At 60.6% G+C, this 23,170-nt stretch overlaps 1 protein-coding gene across 4 annotated transcripts in view; it reads right to left on the reverse strand.

Moving 5' to 3' along the window:
* Eln (elastin) overlaps positions 1-16,316 on the reverse strand; it is a 28,554-nt gene extending 12,238 nt beyond the window's left edge. For all 4 annotated transcript variants that reach the window (XM_026396940.2, XM_026396939.2, XM_026396938.2 and 1 more), the window contains exons 1-18: positions 16,163-16,316; positions 10,823-10,873; positions 9,989-10,018; positions 9,691-9,723; positions 7,671-7,700; positions 6,205-6,240; positions 5,688-5,780; positions 5,401-5,478; positions 5,253-5,321; positions 4,536-4,583; positions 3,619-3,690; positions 3,257-3,286; positions 2,783-2,854; positions 2,242-2,283; positions 1,823-1,882; positions 1,581-1,631; positions 193-282; positions 48-110 (exon numbers count right to left, since the gene is read on the reverse strand). In XM_026396940.2, coding sequence (XP_026252725.2) covers positions 48-110; positions 193-282; positions 1,581-1,631; positions 1,823-1,882; positions 2,242-2,283; positions 2,783-2,854; positions 3,257-3,286; positions 3,619-3,690; positions 4,536-4,583; positions 5,253-5,321; positions 5,401-5,478; positions 5,688-5,780; positions 6,205-6,240; positions 7,671-7,700; positions 9,691-9,723; positions 9,989-10,018; positions 10,823-10,873; positions 16,163-16,250 — 1,036 coding nt within the window. In that variant the 5' untranslated portion in view covers positions 16,251-16,316. The remainder of the gene's footprint in view (positions 1-47; positions 111-192; positions 283-1,580; positions 1,632-1,822; positions 1,883-2,241; positions 2,284-2,782; positions 2,855-3,256; positions 3,287-3,618; positions 3,691-4,535; positions 4,584-5,252; positions 5,322-5,400; positions 5,479-5,687; positions 5,781-6,204; positions 6,241-7,670; positions 7,701-9,690; positions 9,724-9,988; positions 10,019-10,822; positions 10,874-16,162) is intronic.
* Positions 16,317-23,170: the final 6,854 nt, after the last annotated feature.

Here is a 23,170-nt window from a genome sequence, read left to right on the forward strand (position 1 = left end):
ACCGGGGCAGGCCCTGTGCCCTGGACCTGCCATCCGGGGTCACTCACCATACTTCGCAGCCTTGGCGGCTGCCTTTGCAGCAGCAGCAGCAGCCGCAGGAGTCCCGGCCCCTGGAAGGACAGCCACAGAGGGTGAGGTCCTTTGCCTGTGGCCGCTCAAGGCCACCTGCAGCCCTGCTGGACCTGACAGTACCTGCAATGCCTCCAATCCCAGGAATCGCACCAGCCCCACCAGGAATGCCACCACCTCCGACACCAGGGATGACACCAGCTCCTCCAGCACCTGGTGGGACAGGGACAGTGCGTGTGGCTCCTCAGGGTCCCCCTGGGGCCGCACAGGAAGGTCTCCAGGAGGCTGGCATTGGAACCAGCACCATTCCACCGGGGACTCGGCCCTGGCGCCTTGGGATATGCTGCGGGGGCCCTGCCTCGGCTCCTGAAGCCCAGTGGGTCCCTTTCCACACGCTCATTAAGGGAGTTGGACGTTTCCGGACAGATCCAGCCCTAATCACTGCCACATACTGAGAAACCACAAGCCGCTGCTCCCTGGGCCAGAGGGGCCCCCAAAGGAATGTTCGAGGCTTCCTTTCCCTGTGTTCCGAAGACCCGGCCAAGTTCGTCATCCAAGTGCCTGGCCGCCCGGCCCTGGCAGCCCCTTCCTGCCCGCTCTCCGCTCCCGCATTCCAGTCGTCCCCACCAGCCCCTGCTGGCCTCTGGGGCCTGAGGGGGGCCTGTGGGGCCCCCAAGGGCAGGTCCCCCTCCCCACATTCTTGTCCCTCAGGCTGGTGGGAGACATCTTCTGACCCACCCTAGAAACAGGAAGGGCTCCCCGGGGCTGGGGACAGAGGAGGGGACTTCAGCCCTTGTGGTCTGACCCTGAACTGAGGGTTTCTTTGTCAGGGGACAGTTGCCCACCCTGCCCATGGCATGGGAATGGGATGTCCGCGCCATACTGCGGCAACGCCATCCAAGAGATCCGGGCTTGATGAACGCGTTAAGGTTTTATGGTATGCATTAAATGGATGCGAAACCATTAAGTTTTAAAAATGCTTGTGTAGGTCCCACCTCAAACGGTCTTTCTGACCACCAAGGCACCCCCACCCCCCGCCCTGCTCATGCTCCTCCTGCCTCTTTCAACCTTGAGGCAGGCTCCTCATAAAGTGTGAGGCTGGAGTCAAACATCACTTTCTCTGGGAAGCCTCCCCGATGTGCCCCAGGTAGGAACAATGTGTCCCTCTTCTCCATTCAGCTCCCACGAGAAGGCCAACCTCCTCCATTAAGCTACCACCCGCTGCCCCCACCTCTGAGATGGATGGGTGGAGGGACAGAGGGACAGATGGGGGAAGGGACATAGAGGTGGATGTAGGGAGGGAGGGGGGAAGGTGGAGGGCTGGGTGGGGAGGGACAGGAGTGGGAGAGATGGATGGATGGATAGAAGGATGGATGGATGGATGGATGGAGGGAGGGAGGGATGGATGGAGGGAGGGATGGGGGCCACTGGATCAGATGTGAGGCAGTTATCAACTGTAAGGGGGTGCTGTGGGTGGGTTGGGGGTGGCTGAGGACCCCAGAGGTGCTTACCATACTTTGCTGCCTTAGCTGCTGCCGCTGCGGCCGCCTGGGGGCCCACTCCTGGGGGAGGACAGGGTCAGAGGGGAGAGTCTGAGAATGGTGCCCACCTGCTTCCAGCCGCAGGATGACCCACCCTCGGACACAGGGGTGAGGAGGGGCTTTGCGGCAGGCAGAGCTCGCAGGGCTGGAGGGACACTTGCCAGTCACCGTGACTAGGGCCCCTTTGCCTGGGAGTGACCAGGCTGCCTCACCTGTCCCCGTTGGGTAGCCAGCCTTGCCCGCGGCACCAGCCACTCCTCCAGGTCCATAGCCTGTCAGAGGAGAGGGTTGGCGTCACCTTTACCCAAGCAGACTTGGCCACCTCTGCTGCCCCTGCCCTTCCCTGCAGGGCCCTGCTGCCCTGAGTGTCCCTGTGTCATCCCCAGCAGGAGTGAGAACAAATACAAATGGGCACGTGGCCCTGGGATTCCCACTGCACAGAAGAGGACAGAGAAGAGGACAGGCTCTTGGAGGCCTCACGAGAGGGAGAGGCCCGGAGCGAGGACCAGGCCAAGGCCACATTTCGTGCTGTGTCCTTTGGAGACCCCCGTTCCAACAGTCCATCCTGCTGCCCAGGGCTGGGGTGGAGGCACCCTCTCTGGGCCCCTAAGGCCCACAAGGGCGGACTCACTGAAGGGCGCTTTCCCGTTGGCGTAGGGCAGTCCGTAGCCACCTGAGGAGAGAGCAGGGTGGGCTCCAGGGCTGCCCCCCTGGGTGGACAGACCACCCTCCCCCAAGAGCCCTAGGTGGAGGAGGGAGGACCCCCTCCCCCTGGGTCTGACGGGACATTCTTCCCCCTGCAAGTCCAGGGCCCACCTGGCCCTGAGTTCTGAGCATCGTCCTTGGGTCCCTCTCTACGGGAAGAATCCCATGGGCTAATAGCTGAGGTGGGGGGTGGCCCTGCGGGTGACTTGATGGTGGAGGGTTCTTTCCCATGGTGTCCAATACCGTCGACACAGTGGCTCTCCCTCAGAGCTTTGGGTCTCTGTGTACGTGCGCACTCATGCACAGGGACGTGTGCCTAATGTCTGTGGCTGGGTTTCTCCAGGTTTTCTTTGACTGGTGACCAGAAGTGACTTCAATACCAGTCCCCACCGTCCCACCCCAGGACATCTGTGTCCCCCTAGGCTGAGTCTCAGCAAGTCCTTCCTCCTGAAGCCCCCCAGACTCACCTGGGAGCTTGGGTGCCTTGATGGGGTACCCAAGTGGGACCCCAGGCTGCTGGCCCCCAAAGGGCCCGACCCCTGTGGAAACCGAAAGCAAAATCAGGGCCCAGCTCCCTGGGCCAGCAGCCCCTTGGACGCCGCTTCCTGCTCAGACAGCAGCAGTTCAACAGGCCACTTTCTGGGGAACTGCAGGATCCCCCGGGGGTCTTGGACCCCTGCTGGAGCTGATAGTCTTGCCCTCCTTGAAGGGGGCTGGGTTTGGCAGTTTGGGGCTCTGTGCAGATGGGTTGGGGGAGGGAACAGGCCTGGGATCGGTGTCCCTTTGTGCTGAAGTCAGCTCAGGGCCCGAGTGGGAGCCATGAGGGAACTCCCAGGTCTGGATAGATGCTGGGTACCCAGCTCCTCCCAGGGCCAGAGCCCCTGCCCAGCTGGCCACCTGCCTGTCCTCCCCCTGGCCTGAGACAGTCAGCCCTGTCTCACCTGGGATTCCGGCAAAAGCTCCACCTCCACCTGCAATGACAAAATCCTGTCACGGCAGCCCTGGCACCATGGGCACAGGGCCCGGGGACAACGTTGGCCAGGCAGCACAGAGGGGTGGGCAGACTCCGGCAGGGGCCAGTTGTACCCAGACCTCGCAGCTCGTCCAGTCCTTGCGCATGGTCTGGGATTTCTGAGCAGCGGGCTGCCCTTCCTGGACTGCAAGTCCAGGGCTGGGCACAAGAATGCCCTCCAGAGGACCCTGAGTAGGCCCCGGATCTCCCCATAACCCACCGTCCAGCCCCCAGGAGCCTGCAAGTGGGTGCAGAGCCTCCCCCAGGGGCCCAGCCCAGCCGGCTGCATACCTGGGGCCTTGGCCTTGACTCCTGCTCCGGTGGGCACCCCAGGGAGCACCCCCACTCCAGGGAACCGAGCTCCTGCAGGGCAAAGAGGACTATGGCTATGGCAGAAGGCCCTCCTTGGCCCCTCTCCTGCCTCGGGTCTCTGGGTGGATCTGTTTGTGATGGGCATGGCTCACGGGGACCTGTTGCTGGGCACTTTCCTCCCCTTCCCGGCCCAAGGTCAGAAGGTCCCAGCTTTCACCCTATTTTGCAGTCACGTGGCCTCAGGCCTGAGTGGACTTCATCACAAATCCACCTTGCCCACCCTCGGGGGAGAAGCACGGAGCGCCAGAGTCGGGGCAAAGTGGCTGTGTGTGCGCAGAGCAGCCTCCTGGCGGTGGCCTGGGACTGAGTGCCAGGGTCTCCTTCCTCTCCCTCCTGCCCTGGGGCTGGGCTGCCTGACCTGACCCCGAGGAGGTGGGGGCCACTCTGTCAGCAAATCCCACAGAATCGCCTGGATCTGGGCTTTTGGGGGATTTCAGGAGGTCACATGTTGGGTGGAGTGGCAGGCCCTGGCAGGGAAAGGGGGTGGGGGTGGCTTTTCGGGGTCTCCTGCAGGGCAGACCTGCTGGGCAGGCCCCCTGGTGACTCACGACTTTGAGGACACAGCTGGCTACACTGGGGTCTCGGTCTACCCCTGGGGGCCTGCCTGGGCTGTGAGGAGGGTTGGGGCCTGGGGTCAGGGCTTGGGTGGGGCCAGGGAGGCTGATGCTTAGTGCCAGGGACCTCTGTTCACTAGCCGGAGCTCTGACACTTAAGGAAACAGCCACTGCCCAGGACCCAAGGCCTCTGCCGGCCTCTGCCTGTGGGGGTGGGGTTTTGGGGAGGCTGATGGGGGCTGCTTTCTTTCTAGAAGTTTCCCTTTGCTTTCTGGTCCTCACCTGTGCCGGGGAGCACGCCACCTGGGTATACACCTGGGAGCCCCACACCTGGAGGCAGGAAGAGAAGGAGGTACCATGAGCAGCAGCTCAGAGTCCAGGGACTCCACCAATCCCCCCCCCCCCCCAGGCAGCTCCAGGGATCCCAACGAGCAGCCCTGTGCCCACTGCGGGAGCCGGGGACAGACATCGGGTGTCAGCGTCCCTCCTCCTACGACTCTCGGAAGTCATCTGCTGACCCTCCCGTGCATGGATTTCTGTCTGTCTCCTGGAGCCAGCCCACCTCTGGCTAACAGCTTCCAGATGTCCCCTCCCTGCTGAGTGGACAGGCAGCCTTTTGTTGAACCTCAAGTCACTTCCTACAGGGCTTGGTGAGGTGGAATGAGTACCAGATGAAGAGTCAGAGGATGTCACCCTGGCTCTGCGGGGACCAGCCACAGCCCCTCCCACTCTGACTCTCGATGCTGAGCCTCAGTGTCCACATGGTCCCCCAAGAGCCTGCCATAAGCTTGTCTCTGAAGCAATTTTCTGCTTCAAGTTCCTAGAAGGGCCAGGGGGGCCCTCTGCCCCGTTCCACAGAAGCAGGTCCCATGCTGTTGACCTGGCCATCTCCCCCGCCCTGCTGCGGCCAGGCCCTGCCACTTCTCCCCAAGCACAATGGGGAAGGGGCTCTGTCCCTCCCTGACCTCTGCCCTCCAGCCCCGGGGACTCCACACTCACCGGGCACTTTCCCTGGCTTTGCTCCAGCTCCGACGCCGACTCCAGCTCCGACCTGAGGGACCACGGCACCTGGCACGGCAGGAGGCACGTGAGGGTTGGTTTTACGGCCCGCTGGCTTCACCCAGGGAACTCAGGTCAGCCACCTCACCTGTGGACACTCCTAAGCCACCGACTCCGCCAACGCCACCAACCCCGCCAACTCCACCGACGCCTCCGAGCCCAGCACCTGCAGGGCCAGGTGGAGGGGTCACTCGAGGGACGGCAGAAGGCAGAGGCCCTGGAGCTCCGGCCCTGCCACTAACCCCCCTGGCTGCCTCCCGAGCCTCCACAGGTTGGAGATGAGGATCCTGCCCATCCGCCTCGCAGGCCCCTGGGCAAGAAGTGGAGCCCAGGGAAGCCAGGGGCTGATGGCCCATCCTGGAGGGTCCCACTCACCAGCCTTGGCAGCCTTATAGGCTGCAGCAGCACCAGCAGCTCCACCTGGCACCACGCCCCCAGGGAAGGCACCCGCAGGGAAGGCTCCCAGCCCTGCGGAGGAGAGGACAGGGTGAGGTCCTGGGCACGGCACCCTGGAAACTGCCCAGCCCCAGCCCGCCGGCCCTGCCCACTCAGGAAGCTCAACTGAGGCCCCTCTACTCCCTACAAGACCTCAGCCAGGAAGCCACGGCCGCTCAGGAGGACTGGACCCTGTGTTGGGGCCAGGGGAGCCCCGGCTCCACTGGGCAGGATCTTTTGGGCCAAGCACCCCCCATGCCTTCCCAAGTGCCCTGGGGAGCTGATGCCCTGGGCAGCCTCCATCTGGTCCTCATCACTACCTTGTGATAGTCCCCTCACCCAGCTGGGACCCCCTCCTGCCCCACATGGCTGCTCGAAGCAAGTGATCTCAGCCTCAGTCCCCACTGGGCCGAGTCACCAGTCCCCGTCGGGCATCTCGTGTGGTGTCCACACTCACCTGCCCCGGGGCCAGCGCCCGCAAGCCCTCCAGGACCTGCAGGAGAAAGACAGCAGATGAGAGGAGGGTGGTGTGTGGGCACCAGCCCTGGCCCAAGGGGAGAAGGGTCTCCCAGAGTGGGGGCAGGACCCTGGCAGCGCTGTGACGAGCAGGTCACAACTCTGGCCTCTAAGCTGCTCCTTAGGCCTTTGGTATGTTGCGTGATTCTGCTAAAAGGGTAGCCACCCTTGAGTGACCATGTGCTACGCTGTGTAGATAGGATTGTGCTGAAGCCCCCGGCGACCTGGGAAGGGCTGTGCCCCTAACAGCCAACTAGAGGCAGCCGGGCTTCCTGCAGGGCCAGAGCTGGGCACGGGCTGCAGGCTAGGCCTCAGCCAAGCCAGGGGCCCCACCTGGGCCTGCCCTCTTCCTCGCAGGTGCCTCTGACTTCACCTGGGTCTGTCCCCATCATCTGTCCTTCCGTCCAGCCTGCCCTGAAGTCCAGGAGCCTCGTGGCTAGAGCCAGATGGGTCCCTGGCACTCTCCTCCCCACATCTGGGCCCCATTGCCCCTCCCAGGGGACATTCCTCGGCCTTGGCTGGGACAATGGGCAGTCGGGCTGGAGTTTACAGCTACACAGGTTTGTTTCCAATTATGAGAATCTCTCCTGCGAGCACCAGTCCTGGCTGCCAGGGTCCAGGCCCCGGGGGAACACTCTCCAGGGACCTCCAGCACCGGGCCTGCTGAACCCTGGGGGAGACTAGTGGCTCCCGCTGGGTGTGGTCTCTCTTCTAACCAGCCCTGCCCACTCCTTCCTTTCTCTCTCTCTCTCTCTCTCTCTCTCTCTCTCTCTCTCTTTCTCTTTCTTTCTTCCTGGTACTGAAGATTGAACCTGGGGTGCTTAACCACCAAGCCACAAACCCAGCCCTTTTTATTTTTTATTTTGACACAGGGTCTCACTAGGTTGCTTATGGCCTCACTAAGTTGCTGAGGCTGGACTCAAACTTTCGATCCTCCTGCTTCAGCCTCCTGAGCCGCTGGGATTACAGGTGGCACCACTGTGCCTGGCCCCACTCACTTCTTAATTGCGTGGCCTGGGCCTTGGGAAGCTCAGGCTGTCCCTCTGTAACATGGGACTGTAACTGCCCCTGAAGGTGGACAGACAGGGCCTGGGCTGCCTGGTGAACCTCCTGGCATTGGGCAGTGGCTGTCCCCAAACCTTCCTGGTTCTGGCAGTGGCTGTCCCCAAGCCAGGTCTGTTTCCTGAGCTCCCAGGGGCAGGGGACATGCTCAGATCTTTCCTGTCCACAGGGGCTGGAAGGAAGAGATGGGACCAGAGTGGAATTAAGGAGAGGCTGGGGCAGGGGTGGGGTCAGGCCTGGGGACAGACAGCCCCTGTGCATCATCTGTCCTTCTCCCATGGTCCCCCAGAATGCTCTCCCCCTGGGGCCAGCTCCACCTCTGTGTGTGCCCTTCCCTGGACTCACCTGCTCCAAATGCCCCCAGGAGTCCTGCACCTGGAGAGGAGAAAGGGGAGGGGCTGAGCACGGCCCAGAGCCCACCCTCCCAGCCCCCAGCCCAACAACTTTTATTTCTGGAGTCAGAAAGTTCTGGTTCAGATCCTCCTGCCCCTGCGGCTCTGTGTGGAGGAGCGAGTCACTTCCCCTCCCTCTCTGAGCCTCAGCTTCCCCATCTGCAGGTGGCCCTAACGCTCCTTGCCTCCTGGGAACCAGCGCGCCCAGGGGTGCTCCCAGCGGGTCCTGTCCTTGCCCCCCCCCCCTGGGTGGGCAGCTGTCCTCCAGCTAGAGCTCGGGCGTGGGCAGTGCAGGCTCCCAGCTGCCTGGTCCCCCGCTGAGCCTGAACCAGGGCGGGGACAGCCTGCGGGGCCCACGTGTAGGAGCAGCTGCCAGGCCACCCACCCTCTATCACCAAGGGATTAATTGTTCCCAAGCATGACATGCGCTGCCTGTGACCCATCTCGTCCTGCCTGGGCAGGCCCGGACGTCCCCCCAGCCCGGATGTAGGGAGCTTCGTTCGGGTAGCCACAGTGGCTCTGCCAAAGCCTTTGTAGCCCTAAATCCTGGGGCTGAAAGGTGACCTTAGGGAGGTCATGGAATCCAGCCCTCCTCCTCCAGACAGTGCTCTTGGCTTCCAAAGGAGATATCCTGACTTTCCTTTTGGTCTATTCATTTGGCCTGAGTTGGACGTTCTTTTGGAAGTCTAACCTAAGTCTTTCATCCGTAGAAGCTTCACTTGAGCTACGATCCATCGGGAGACTGCACCCAGGTACCTCAGTCTTCCCTCCATTACTTAATGACAACCTGGCCTGGTTCCTCCACTGTCTATGGGGTCAATCAGTGAATGCACCCTCTGTCTTTGCAGGTGTGAGCTCCACACCTGGGCCTTCTATGCTGTGCACAGTCCTCTCTCCATACCACGGCTCGTCTGGCCATCCCTGTATTCTCTCCGCCTCCCAAGACCCTGCTAAGAGCCCTCACGCTCCAGGAAGACAGGATGGGGTTCAAGCAGGGGGAAGCAGCGGGCCCGGTCTCTGGCCTGGCAGACCCCTCAGACCCCAGGGTCCCTCTTGCCCACACACCCCTCTGCTTCTCCCGCTGGCCCCCGCCCCGGGGTTTCACAAGGCAGATGGGCTTTTAGGAAGGGGAGCCTGTGGATCCATCTCTGCTTGGATCAGGGGCCGCCAGGGTTGCGTAAGAGCTGTTGGGCAGCCAAGCTGTGTCCTGGAGCCTGGGGCTTCAGAGCCAGGGCCGCATGGCGCAGGGTGGGGACGCCAAGGCCACATGTGCAGCATCTCACACCAGGGGCCATAAATCTGGGTGGAGACACTGTGGCCTCCACCTGCTCCTCATCCCCCAGAGTCCCCAAGAGACATCCCCTTGGGGTGAATTCCCCAGAGCTGAGGGTGGCCCTCGGGGGCAGATCTGAGCCCCCGGGGGTGAGGCCTGGACAGACCTACCCCGCCTTCCTACTGGAAAGCTCCCCAGTTTGGACCCAGCTGGACGGGGCCTGGGGCCGGAAGGGAGGTCCACTTTAGCGTCTGGGGTGAGGGTCAGGGTTCAGCCTGGGACTTGGTCAGGGGTCAGGATGAGGGGTCAGACCGGCATCCAGCTCAGGCCTATCGGGGGTCTCGACCTGGGATTAGACAGGGGTTAGTTTGGGATCAAGGGTCTGAAGGCCGAGCAGGTGGAGTCTGGGGCCCTCGTCTGCGCCTGCTCCTGCAGCGCTGTTTGACAGGCTTGGTGGCCACTGGGACCTCAATCTCTAATTCGGGCTCCAGCGCTGGGGCTGTTTCTGAGGCCCTGAGCAGAGGGCTGTCTCTGGGGAGCTGGATGTGTGGGCACTTACAGGATAGAGCTGGGCACCTGTTACCAAAGGAGGACCCTGCTGCTGCCCTCCCCTCCCCTTCCCGCCCCCCAGTGCCATGAGTCAGCCCTCCCCGGCCTCTCGGCCTTTCCTGAGGACTCTGAGCCTCTACTCTTTTCTTACCTGGTTTGGGTGGTTTGCCTCCAGGCCCCAGAGCTGCAGAGAGAGGAGATGGGGGTGAAGAGGGCCCCAGCCTGCGTCTTACCAGTTACCCCCACCCCCGGGAGAGCGAGGATGGAGGTCTGAGGGTCGTTCGGGGCCCAGGGAAGAGCCCGGGGAAGGGCTGGAGAGGTCTGGGGGCTCGGTTCTCAGACAGGTGTCTTCCCACGGGACACTCAATCTGGGACCTTGACACCTGGATCTGGGCCCCGAGGGTGAGTGTGGTCAAAGGACCCCCCCACCCACTGGTCTGTGGTCTCACCTCCTCCTCCCAGGCCTCCGAGACCAGCCCCTGTGAGGAGAGAGAGAGAGAGAAAACCATCAGCATCCTCCAGAGACACCGCTCTCCATCCCTCCTCCTGCCGACCTCTGCCCGGCTGCGTGACCTCGGGCAGGTCAACCTCTGTGACCCTCCGTTTCTCCTCCCTGGGTCAATATCCTGGGGCCAGTGTGTGCCCTGGGGTCCTGCCAGGCTTCCTCTGGTTCTGAACGCCCACCTACCTTTCCAGTATTGAAAAGGCTCCTTTCAATTTTTTTTTATTGACTTAAAAACATTATGTTTCCCCCTAGATTAATAGAGGGAAAAAAGTCCCCCTTCCCTAGTACCATTGTCCCAACATCCTGCCCATTCTCTCTCGGGGACTCACAGTCCTCATCGGCACCTGGCCCGGGACCCACACTACACGTCGCCCTGGGGCCTGAGTGGTTGAGTTAATCACACCCGCCAATCAGATAGGTGGTGCGCTGTGCAGATTTCTGCAAAGACTGCTCCTGTGAGGTGCGGTTTTTCTGTTCTTTACAATTATTTGCCTCGAATGGGTGGCCAAGAGCAGGGTTCAGGGTTAGGAGACGGTGAAACCTAAGGTAGGAATGTGTGCCCGTGCCCTCCTCCCCAAGAGCCGGGTTTTATCCTTCAGAATATTTATGCTCTTTGCAGCTGTCAATCAGGGCCGTGTTAGCTGCACTCCCAAGGGGCTGACTGGTGGGTCCCCAGGGGTAGGCATGCTAATGTTCTTGCAGTGACAAAACATGCCATCTCTTCTGAGCATCTCCATCCCCTCTGCCCGCCTGGGTGCGTGGCTGCTGAGTGTCCTACCTGGATAATAGACTCCTCCAGGAACTCCACCAGGAACAGCCCCCGGGACCCCTGGAAGGAAGGAGGTAGAGTCTTTCATCAGTCAGAACTCATAAAATTTTGGTGACATGGATAAACATGGAGAAGGGTAATGGTTTTGTTGACAAAGTAGGTTCTGTTTACATTTTCAAATTCTCGCTTCTCAAAGTAGCCCCTGGGAGGCTGGAAGGGCGGGGATCACTCTCAGGGATTTAACAGATGTGAAGTTGGGCTCAGAGAGGTTAAGGGATGTGTCTGGGGTCACGCAGCTGAAACAAGATGGGGCCTGGGCTCAACCCAGACCCCGCCTCGGAGAATATGTGATGTGGTGCTACCTGATCTCCTTAGGGGCAGAGGGCTCTGCGTGGGGCTGGGACTGGGTGCTGGGCAGACAGTTCCCTCCTGCACTGAGCAGCCCGGGTCAGAGCCAGAGCTGTGGGAGGGCAGAGCTGGCTGCAGTGGCTGCCAGCAAGATCGTGGCCATTCCCACCCTGATAGGATGGCGTGAGGTCAGCGTCTCGAACCACTGGGCCACAATATTGGGGTGGAGTCCTGGCCATCTGACACAGGGCTGTTTAGGGAGGCGCCGGGTCCCGGAGGGAGACATCATGAATGAGCAAAGTGAATAGTTTCTTAAGGCACAGCTAATTCCCTGGCCAAGGTCACGAGTACAGTCCCCATGGACCAGTGAAGCTGTCCTGGAGGATACTGGCATGCTGGCCCTGGACCTAGGCCTGAGCCGTTGTCATGGCAACCAGCCGGGTCTCAAACCAGGCCCTGGCTCCATCACAGAACGCTCCCAACCTCGACCAGTCACCTGGCCAAGGCTCCAGCCCCGCCCTGTCCCAGGGGGCTGGGGCGTCTCGGGGAGCACAGGCTGGCTCAGGGGCAGTGCCACGCAGATTTGCAGTGCATCTGAGAGGCACCGTGGCCAGATGTCTGGCTCCGGGGCCGGGTGACATGTCCCAGCTGGCCCCTGAGCCTGGTCAGCCTCAGCTAGAGCATGCCAAAGCCAGCACTGGGTCTGCGGCCCCCCGGGAACCGCGGTCCAGTCCTGGAGTGTGTGAGCAATCTGGCCAGAGCCTGGGGGATTGGAGGAGTGGCCCCAGGGGGCTGGGCCCCTGGGAATGAGCAGGCGGCCCTGTCATCGGCTGCCAAGTCCACACAGGGCTTGCCTTGGGGCTTTGGTGCCTTCTCTGGCTCTGGCCTCCAGCTCCCAATGCATCTCTCTCTGCCTCAGCCTCTCTTCCTGCACTTTCTCCCCTCCTCCCTCGTGGCCCTCTGTCCCCTCTTCTCTGCCTTCAGGCTCCAGAGAAGACAGCAGGGGACAGTGAGGTGGGTGGGAAGGGGCTGGAGGGGGGTCAGGACAGATTCCCCCCTAGCCCCTGGCTTCTAATCCTAACTTTGCTGCTTCTTACCATCCGTGTGACCTCAGGTAAGTCACTTAACCTCTCTGAGCCTCAGTTTCCTTTTTTCAAAGTGGGGCTGATCCTCACTGCCTTGCACGGTTGCAAGGGTTCAAGTAAGAGGCTGTGTCTTGTCGGTACCTGGCCCAGAGTCATTGTTCAAAAATCAAATCAAAACAAAACAAAACAACAACAAAGTGACTATCGCTGACCTCTAATCTCCATTTCTTCCCACTCTGCTGCTCGGGTTGGGTGGATAGTAGGTGCTCAGTGAACAATGGGTGAAGCAGGTGCAGGGGAGGCAGAGAGGACGCTTATGGATCCGGGTCTGACCTGTTTCACCCCATCGTATCTGCCCTGGGGTCTCCCCATCTCAGACTTGTGCAGCTGCCAGGCCTGGCTGAACCCCACTTCTCTCCTGGTGCTGGACTTGTGGCCAGGCCCTTTCCGGAGGAGGACGCTGCTTCCCTTTTCCCCACTCTCCACGCCCACATTTCAGATCTGGGACAGGGCTGGCCAAACCCCACACCCAAACCCTGACCACCCTGGGGCAGCCGTTTCTGCCCTGTCTCTCTTCCAACGTGGGGCAGGTGAGAGGAAAATGGGACGCGAGTGGAGAAAGGGCCCTGGAGAAGTGGCAGGCCCCTGGCAGAGCCCAGCAGGTCACCCGCATTCCCACCTCCTCGACAGAAGCGCGCTTCCTGCCAAGAATGCCCGCGCCTCCCTCCAGGCCCGGCCCTGGCTCCCAGGCCTGTTCTCCCTCCTGCCTTCCTGGGCCTGCGGCTCCTCTCGCCCGCCGCTCAGCTGGCCTGGCGGCCTGGAACACACTCGTCTTGTTTTATGTGGGTTTGGCTTGTCCTACTGAAGCAGCCCAGGGCGGAACTTGTCTTGCAGCTAAGAATCCTGATCCCGACTCTCAGGGATCAGAAGAGCCTCTGGCCTGGGCTGGAACTTCTGCAAACCTCCCCTGACGGAAGCTCCCTCCCTCCCCTCGGCTCTACCTGAAGGGGTCTTCCTCCTGCTGAGGCTGAATGGACCCCTGTCTCTCCTGCTCCACGGCCAGATCCCCCTGGATGGAGGAGGCCCATTGCCCCCCGACTCACAGCCCCTCGAAAGAAAGTTGGACCTTTCGTTCAAGGTCTGGCTTAAACAACCCTTCCACTGGGAAGCCCTCCTGGGTTTCTTGGGGCTCCTGGGCCACCCATTCCCGGAGTCCTGTTTGTCTCCTCTCTCAGCGCACAGCCATTTATACCTCTGCTTCCCTGGGGGGAGAATTCAACCTGAGAAATTAAACCTAGAAAGGAACCGCAAGGATCCATCAGCCTGAATACGAGAATATATCGTTTTACATCTGGACATTCCCACAGTCCTCTGATTGAAGGCATTTTTGGCAGGGGTGACATGGCTGTAGCTCCCACTGGCTCTAGGAGGCGGGGACGTCAGACGGGATGTCTCTTCCCATTTTGCAGCCAGGGAAACCGAGAGCCAGAGAGACGAAGGGCTGGCCTGGGACCTGTAGCTGACCCCAGTCACATGCAGGGCCTTCTGCCCGGAGCCTGGGCTCCAGGTTCAAAGATCTGGGAAAAGCCTGTTTGGGAGGGAGCCGCGGCCGTGGGCCTTGGCAGGGGGCTCTGCCAAGCCAAGTCCAGGGGGGGGCGGCTGGGGAGCAGATAAAACCTCACGAGGCTTTGTTGTTTGCAGGAAAAGGTTGCCAATGGTTTTTCAAAAACAATCTGTCCTCGGTGGGTGACTCTGTCCCCTCCCACGTGGGGGCATATTTGTGTTCCTGCCGAGGCCCCAGCAGACACACAGAGCTGGATCCATCCCTAAGCCAGAGCTTCTTGGCTCTGGCGGCTCATCAGAGATACCTGGGGAGCTTAAAAGAATGTCCCCTCATCCAGGTTCCTCTCCAGACCAAATGGAGGAGGAATCCTTGGGTGGGACCTGGCATAGGAATTGTTCAAGGTTTCCCTGGGGAGCTCTCGGACCCAGCCAGGGTTGAAAGCCCCGATCCAAACCACCTTTGGCTCAGAAATGGGGGGGGGGATGGGGAGGAAGCCTGAGGGTATTTCTAGGGGGGTTATTCTTCCCAGGAAATGCTGTTGTGACCCCACTAGGGGACTTGCACACGTGACAACCTCCTCTTGCAGAGAGGCTGGGCTCCCCCAGGGTATCCAGGTGGGTGCCGGGAGTGCGTGACTGCGGTATCTGTTTCTGACGTCTCCTGACTCTGCACCCAAACCCCAGAAGAGCTTATCCATTCACAAAGCCCCTTATTTGAACACAGCCAGTCCAGAAGTTTGGGATAGAATGGAGATTTATCTTTGTAAAAAATGATACCCTCTGAGGGATTAATGATGTCACCAGCGCTAGAGGAACAGGGTTACTTTGCCCTTAAAGGACTCACTCCAGGTCTCTGTCCCCCTCCCCAATGTTGCCTGTACCTTATCCCAACTCCCTCTTCCTTTGACCCAGGGTGGAGAGCTGGCTGGTGCTGACCCCCAGGGGCTGCCTGAGACTGACCGAGCCTCAGTTTCCCATGTGTGAAGTGGAGATAATGATTCCTGTCTTTCCCAGCTGGGGGGTTCACTGCCACTCGTAGGTGGTGGTAGTGGCTGGGAAGGAGGTGAAGGGGTGTTTGGGGGCCACACCTGGGGGAGGGGACCCAGACAGCCCAGAGATGCTGCTCTCAGGGGCTGGCTCTCTGCTCCCCACCACCACTGGTGCCCACATCCCTTGGCCTCATCTAGGACTGGACCCTGCACAAGAAGCTCCTGTCCCGGCATCTGGCCCTGTAGGTCAATCTCATGGATGGAAACAGCCCTGAGGCACCCTGGGCCCCACCTGTTGCCCAGTCAGAGTCTGGCTCTCATGGCAAGGAGGTTCCCATGGAAACAGACCCCACCTAGGCCATCGCAGCAGATGGCCAGTGATCTTGCACCTCTCTCTTCCTGTAGCCCAAGGCACCTCTGGGCTCCCAGCTGGCCCCTGTGGACAGTCCCACAAATCCAGCAGCATCTGGGTCTGGACACACTCCAGATAGGCCAGCAACAGACTGGGGTCCACTCCAGCCTGTGACACCGGCTTGTCCCTCTGTGGGAAGGTGGTCACCTTCCCCAGCTTGCCTTTCCTTTCTCGGACTCCCCGTCTCTCACACAAACAGAGTTGTGCACGCAGACACTCATGGTCACATGCACAGTGACAATCCACACCTGGGGACACATCTGCATGCCAGATCTTCCATGTGTAGTTGTCTGTGGGGTGGCAGCTCCTGGAGCCCCCTGCCCTGTACACAAACACCTGTCCAGCCGTGAGCCTGGGAGTGGATGTTCAAACCTCCCCAGAAAGTCCCCCTGCTTCAGCGACAAGCTTGAGCATGGGCACACAGGGACACCTGTGCAATGTAGCACTTGACACACTTGTTCATACATGAGCACATGTGAAACACACTCTCAGGAGTCCCTTCCCTGGGGACAGACCACAGCAGCAGCTCTCCAATCTGCAGTCCCATAACCAACCTGACCTGGACCTTCCTCCTGGGGACTTCCCATCGAAGGAGGAACCTGCAGAGGTCACAAGCTCACTGTGATCTCCAATCCAGGTCCCCTGCCCCCGCGGGCTGCACGCAGCACACCGGCTGGTCCGCAGGTGCGCACCAACCGGCAGAGCGCACGGGGTGGCGCAGGGGCCCCCGCAGCCCTCTCTGGGCAGCAGAGCCTGGCACGAGGTGGGACCGTCCTGAGCTGCGGGTCGTTTGACAGGATCCCATTGCGCACGGGGCCGGCGCTTCCAGGCCGGTGGGCTGAGGTTGGGAGGCCGGGGGGTGGAGGCTCCGCCGGCCGGTCCACCCTCAGGCCCCCTGTCCATCCGCCGCCTGGGGCGCGGGCAGCAGCGTGGGAACAGGCAGGGCCCTTACCTCCGGGCTGCGCGGGGTGGAGGAGGGCCAGCAGGAGCAGCAGGACTCCGGGCCTCGGGGCCGCCGCCGTCAGACCCGCCATCGCCATCTCGGGGAGGAATGCCCCGGCCTGCTCTCCGCGCCTCGTTTTATCCCCAAAGCGTAATTGCTGCCTGGTCGGCTGCGCGGGAAGGAGGCGGGCGGAGGCGGGCGGCGGCGGGCGGGGGAGGCCGGCGGGGGCCGGGAGGGGGCAATTACGAAAGCCCCGCTGCAGCCTCCGGCGGGGCCGCCTGGACCCAGGGCCTTCTCCTGCACACACACTCGCGTTCACGCCCGCGCGCGCGCGCGCGCACACACACACACACACACACACACACTTTCCCCATCCCTTTCCCGCTTTCCCTCTGTGGCTGCTCTCGCTGCTGGCCCCGTTCCCGCCAGAAAGTGCGAGGGGGCCTCTGCCAGGACGGCCCTCAGGAGAGGAAGCAGGAGGGAGGGCCCCCGCAGCCCGGCCAAAACGGCCGGCCCTCGCCAAGTCCTGAGTGGCCAGGCCCCCGCCCCTACGGCTGGGCCCGGGGCCCAGTGTGGGGACACAGGCCAGCTGTCTCGAGCCTCAGCCCCCACCCTGGCCCTCCAGACACCCCAGCACCCCTAAGCCTGGCTAGAGATCCGCCCTGCCCAAAGCTGGGATGGGGACAGGACAAGGGCGCAATGTCTGCAGAGGTCGAGGGCCCCTGGGTAGAAAGACGGGCAAGGCTGGTGTTGTCTGGAGCACACAGGGGACAGCATGGAGACCCTGGAATGCTATAAGGCTCCTTTCTGCATGGGCCAAGGACTCAGTCTCCTGCCTGAAGCTGCAACAGGGTGTTGGACAGGTTTGTGGTGGATATCTGCAGAGGCCAGGAGACTGCAGTCAGGAGAACGGCCTGGGAGTGAAGGCCACGTTTACACTGTCCCCCGAGACCTCTGGGGCACGCAGGGGACCCTGACATACGAGGTTCTATTCTGCACCGGTTGAGGCCACAGTTCCATACAGGTCACAGTGTCTGGCAAAGGTCACTATGGGGAACAGGGAGGTGGGAGCCCCATGCATACTGACAGGCATCCCAGTCTCCTCATTGTCACTTGCTCATCACCTTTCCCAAGGCTGAGCAGCACTGGTGTCCAGATAAGACCCCAGAGCCCCAGACTCAGGACTGGCTCTCTGCTCCTGGGAGAATGTCCAGGATCGCCATTCCTCCGGTGGCCAGCAGGGGGCGCCTGCGCTGAGCAGCTGGGGCAGCGGGCAGCAGAACCCTGATGCTCTCCGCCTGAGCAGGATGGGGCTCTGGGGGTTTTGGGGTGTGTGTATGGTGGATCAGGGGTCATGTCCCCCCCCCCAGCCCTCACTAGTGGGAAATAGATGTCGGAACTACAGATAGGAGAGGAAGCTGTGCCCTAAGACAGGGGACAGTCTGGACCGTGTCTCTGGGGCTTTCCCTGCACAGAGGGATGAGTTAATGCCCTTTGTCCAGCCAGGAACACAGTGGCAGTCTGCAGGGCTGGCAGGGAGTGGCCAGGAGGAAAGAGGTCCAACGTAGGTTTGGAACTCAGGTGGACCTGGGACTGAGTTCCAGCTGTGGCACTTTCTAGTGGGCTAACTTCTCCACAGGGCTCGAGTCTCCTCACCTCTCAGAGGGTGACACATGTCCCTGCCCAGGAAGATGATGGCAAAGGTAAAGTGAACATGGTCATCTACTTCTACCTGTGCCTGCAGCTTACAAATGCACTCTGTACCCTCTGGTACCACTTGGACTGTCATTGCTGCCACCAGGTCTTCAAGAGCTGTTCCTGGTTTTAGCATAGCTATCAGGATGGCTCTCTGCCAGGCCACCCTGGGACCCCAGGCAATCTCTGCCTCCCCCTGGTCTCTGGTCAAAGCAGCTCCGAAATTTTGGGAGGTGCGGACACACTAGGAGAATCATCTTTAAACATACAGTTCTTACATGGTGTGTGTGTATTTGGAAGTGTGTTGGTTGGGGGGCCTAAAACCCCCCAAGTCAGCCCTTGTTGGTAGGGGCAGGGGTCCGAGGGTAGGGGCTGAGATGCTGTGCCTGGGAGCCGTCTGCTGGGAGGGGAGGGAGGTCAGGGGTACATCTGTGTGTCTGCCTTCTTCCCAGGAAGGGGGAAGGAAGGGGGTTCTGGTGGGGAACTGGGCCCCACTCCTCTTGGGGCAGTGACGTGGGCAGGAACCAGCTTTCAGACTTACAAACCGCAGTCGGCTCGGAGGCTTTATTAATTCCAGGACTGGGAAAGAGGCTGGAGCCAGCGGGAGAAGATTTGCTGTGAGGATCCAGGAGAGGTGTGCAGGGGCACTTGCTGGGGTAGACGTGAGGCTGCTGGGCCCGGGTCCTGTGTCCAGCGCCCAGCTCGAATCTTCCCCGCCCCTGTCCCTAGCAGCCTGTGTTTGCTGCAGTCGCTCCTCTCAACGTAATCTGGGAGGCTGCTGTACGACCTCCAAAGGGGCCTGGGTTCAGGGCCAAATCCATCAAATGATCACCCGGTGCACGTTAGCCCAATATGTGCTACACCCGATGCAAGGAAGGGGCGCAGGGGTTGATGGCACTCACTCCCCGCTTGTTCATCCAGGCCCAGTGTCCCCAGCTGCTCAGCCACCTCCCTGAATACCTGAACAGATGACATAAGGGCATACCTGAGAGCTATCTGCAGAGAGCGGCAGGGTGCCCCGGCCCTTACCCTTGACAAACCTCACCACTTGCTGGCTGCCTGGCCCATATGGGCAGAGGGCTCGCAGGTGAGTCTCTTGAACACCACCTCTCCATTCCTGCTCCTCCAGGTGTACCATCTAAGAAGGACACAGTTCTGGATCTCTGCCCAGCTCTGAGAATGTCATTGCTCTGCTTAGAAACCCTCAGTAGCCATTCAGAGAAACTCCAGATCTCTGAGTGAGGACTTCCAACCCCATAAGACCCAGCTCCACCTGCCCTGTCTCCTTCCTTCCTCCAACTGGCCTCCGAAGCTGCTCTCTGGCCCCCAGGCTGATCCTGGAGGTCTGGGTGGGGACCTGTGTTGGCGAGGTTCCCTGGTCTGGGCTTCCACCACCTCCGGGTCTACTCCCGTGCCCAGTATCCCTGTCCTCTGGACCTCTCTGAGGGTCTTTAACAAAGTCCCTCTGGACTGAGCTTGGGGGCTTGCTCTTATCCCCCCCTGGCCTGGCCATCATGGAAGGCAGTTGGTGGGTAACGCATGTCTGTCTCCCCTCTCATCCAAGAATGTTGGATTGTAAGTGCTGATGAACCTTCTAGGAGATGGGGACAGATGCTGGTGTAGACAGAATCCCTGGGGTGTGGCTTCTGTTTTCTTCCTTGTGTATACAGGGTCCCATCATCCGTGAAACACAGGACGTGCTGCTGAGTGGGATCCTGAGCTACAGAGAGGACAATGGACTGTGGGGCTGTCCTAGGCAGAGCAGGGCTCAGCCAGACCTGGGACCCCAGTGGTGCTTCCTCCCAGGGCCACTGAAGATGCTGCTGAGAGCCATTTATATCTCCGCATGAGCCAAGGTCCCTCCAGCCAGCCCCAGAGGAAAGAGGATCAATGGTTCACTAAAAAGTGCTTCTCATATGAGCCCAAACTGAGGTTTGGGAAGGACATGAAGGCTGGTTGGGGCAGCCCCTCCGGGACAGACTCAGTAGCGAGACAGGGTGAAGGACCTCAGGATACAGCTTCCCGGCCCTCCCTGCCTTGTCCATTAGACTCAGCTGCAGACAGTGAGGTTGGAATCTCCCCTCCTCTGATTCTAAACTTTCTAGTAGCTACGTAAAAGAAAACCTAAGTAAAACTGTGTGTGTGTGTGTGTTTGTGAGTGTGTGCGTGCACGTGTGGTCCTGGGGATTGAACCCAGGTATGTTGTACTTGGGGATGAACCACGTCCCCAGCCCTCTTTATTTTTTTTATTTTGAGACAGGGTCTGGCTGAGTTGCTGAGGTTGGCCTTGAACTTGTGATCCTCCTGCCTCAGCCTCCCAAGCAGCGGGGATTACAGGCGTGCACCACCACACCTGGCAGTATGTATGTTATGTTTAACCTAGAATATCTGAAATATTATTTCCACCGCTAATCCATATAAACATTATCGGCGAAATATTTTGTATTCTTTTTTTGTAGCAAATCTTAAAACTGGAGCGTATTTTACATTTTCACGGCGTGTATTTGGACTACTCACATTTCAATTGTCTAGGAGCTTCCTGTGGCCATGGCCCCTGCTGGGGACAGTGTGGGATTAGACTGAGGTTATGGGTGAGGACGAGGCTGACTTCGTTATGGCAGGCAAGGCGGGAAGAGTGGACCTGTTACTTGAGGGTCGGAGGCAGGAAGGGGGCTTGAGGTCAAGGGAGTGGGGCAGAGAAGGAGGGTGTCCTTGAGGGCCAGTAGAGAAAGGCTGAGGTGCCCCCATGACAGGTAGCCCCACGGGAGAGGCCCTGCCCTCTTGCTGGGGGCTGAGGCAGAGAAGGTGGCCACCTACTGTGGGCTCCCAGGCAGCTTCGGCCCAGAGCCGACATCTTGGCTGGGAAAAGAGGAAGACGTCCCTGCCCAGAGGTGGCCAGGGACCCCCGGGATGGACTATGGGCCAGGAAAGGAAGGGGCCGTCCTGGGGGACAGGCCTTACTGGAAGTCCAGGGTCAGTAACCGGGAACAGACAGAGGGCCCTGTGGGCAGGGCCACTCCTGGGTTGGCCCAAGGGAAGGACAGGCTGTACTTGGGGTCGGGGACGGGAGTTGTGGAAAGTGGGGCTGGGACTCCACATCCTGCCCCCAGGTGGCAGGAGAACAGCCAGTGTCATCAGTGTGGTCACGATGGGGTCTAATGTTAGTGTGAACCTGGGTGGATTACCTGACAATGGTGACGCCATTATTATTAACTCAGCCCCAGAAGCTCCAGTGCCCTCCCACAGGGACAGAGGTCTTCATGGACCTTTCAGATCAAAAGCTCATGTCTTTAGAGTCTGGTATTCAGCAAGTGCTCAATCATGGGATGGGGTCTATGATACCGTCTCAGGCAACTGAAGCAGACGATGGAGGGGTAGGCAAAGGAGGAAGCCCCTTCCCTGCACATACCATCCCCTCCCCCTGCCCTGTGCTCTAGTTCCCAAGCCTCAGAGCCCTCTGGGTGATGCCACGCTTTCCCCAGACCTGGGTGTCTGTGCGTCTGAGTCCTTTGTCAGTCTGGGTCTTTGATGGGTGTAGGCAGGGGGTGGGTGTCCTGGACAGGCTGTCCTGCCCGGGGCAGTTCCCACGTCGCCTAGCAGGGAACACGGAGAGCCGGGCAGCCTGCGCACCCCCTCCCCAGGGGACCCGGATGGAGGAGTCCAGAACACGCCTCTCATTTGTTTGACACTTGAGAGTTTACAAAGCACATCTTCCTTTTCCATCAGGGATATTATTATCCCAGTTTATAAACCGAGGAGTTATTAGGAGTCCTGTCTCCAAGCTCGGGCTGGCCAGAAAGAGCTCGTGGGATCTCCTGAGTTCCAGCTCTAAGCCCTTGTCACGTGGGCAGGCGGAGGCAGTGAATTCCATCCCAGTTACGGGCTCCGTCTCCCTGCGCCTGGCACCCTCCGCCCAGACCCAGGCGTCTCAGTCTGGAGACTGGAGGACATGGCCTCCCAGATCTGCTTGGATCCTGCAAGCTCCCGTGCTCCTGGGGACTGTGCTGCGTCGGCTGAGGCTGGGCCACCCCCAGGAAGTGCTCCCTCTGGTCCCCCTGCTCCTCGAGGATGTGCCATCCCAGTTCAAGGGGAGACTCTTTCCCGCTGCTTTCGGCTTCCCACCCAGATGCTGCTCAGAGGGGAGAGAGGGGAGGGACTCGGGTGGACACGTGCAGGTATTCTGGGCTTAACACACTGTCCTTCAATGCATAGCTGAGCACAGGATGGGCAGAGGCCACCCAAGGGCTCTGTGCATGCCTCTGAGGCCCCTGGGGCACCACACCAGGAGGGAGCATGGCCCTGGCCAGAGTCTGCTCAGCACCTGGACAGCAAGGTCCTCTTCCCTGGGCCAGACATTTAGTAGGGCCTGGGGCTGGGCTGTTGCCCGCCTCGCCCAGGGCCCAGCTGGCGCTGGGTGGTGGGCAGGCTCTCACCTCGCCTGCCGTGCTCTCCGCCTTTCCCGGGGCCTTATCTCCCCGCAGCCTCCCCCAGCCCTCTGCCGTGCCCAGGAGCCTTTCCAAGAGCCTAATGCTGCGGGGCGGGGAGCTCTCTTCCTCCCAGGTTTTCGCCTGTCTCCATCTCCACACCACGTTTGGCCGCTCCCTGTCCTGAGCAGAACCCTCCACCCATGCCCGGAACCTCAGCTGGCATGATCCTGGTGGCGCCAGGCGGGTCCCACAGGCGGCCAGGGCAGCTGCCAGGATGCAGGGTGGGAGGCAGGTACGGCTGGGCCAGGGGCTCCCGCTGGGCCAGGGTTATCCACTCCTCTTGAGTCTATCCTCTGCATTCCTGAGCAGCGGCTCTGCTGGGCCTGGTACCTGGAGGTGGGCAGATAGAAAGGACCCAGCAGCTGCGCTCTTGCAGGGACCCTGGAGGTGTGGAGGCAATCCGGAAGGCTTCCCGGAAGAGTTGACACCAGAGTTGAATCCTGGTCCCTCCTCCCAAAGGGACATGCTTTCCCGGTGGCATGGCGTGTGGTGTATGCAGGAACAGAAGGGCTGGAGGCAGCCCTGACCTGGTGGCTGGCCTTTGACCTTCAGCCCACCCACACGGCCGCCTGCTGGGGAGCTTCCGAGAGCAAGGCGGCCAGGAACAACTCTCCCAGGACACTGGCCCTTCCTACCCGGCCTGGTCCATGTTCACAGCTCCTGATAAAGGGCCTTTCATTTCTACCAGCATTTTTCAAATTGTAGGTTGTGACCCATTGGTGGGGCGTGAAATCAATTTAGTGGGTCACTGAATGTTCCTGTAGCATTTTAAGGTCAGATGGACTAGAATAGAAGAAAATAGGAATCCAGACAGCGCTGATTTACGATGCCTTGA

The sequence above is a fragment of the Urocitellus parryii genome, chromosome 9 (genome assembly GCF_045843805.1).
Source record: "Urocitellus parryii isolate mUroPar1 chromosome 9, mUroPar1.hap1, whole genome shotgun sequence".
In the NCBI taxonomy this organism is placed as follows: Eukaryota; Metazoa; Chordata; class Mammalia; order Rodentia; family Sciuridae; genus Urocitellus; species Urocitellus parryii.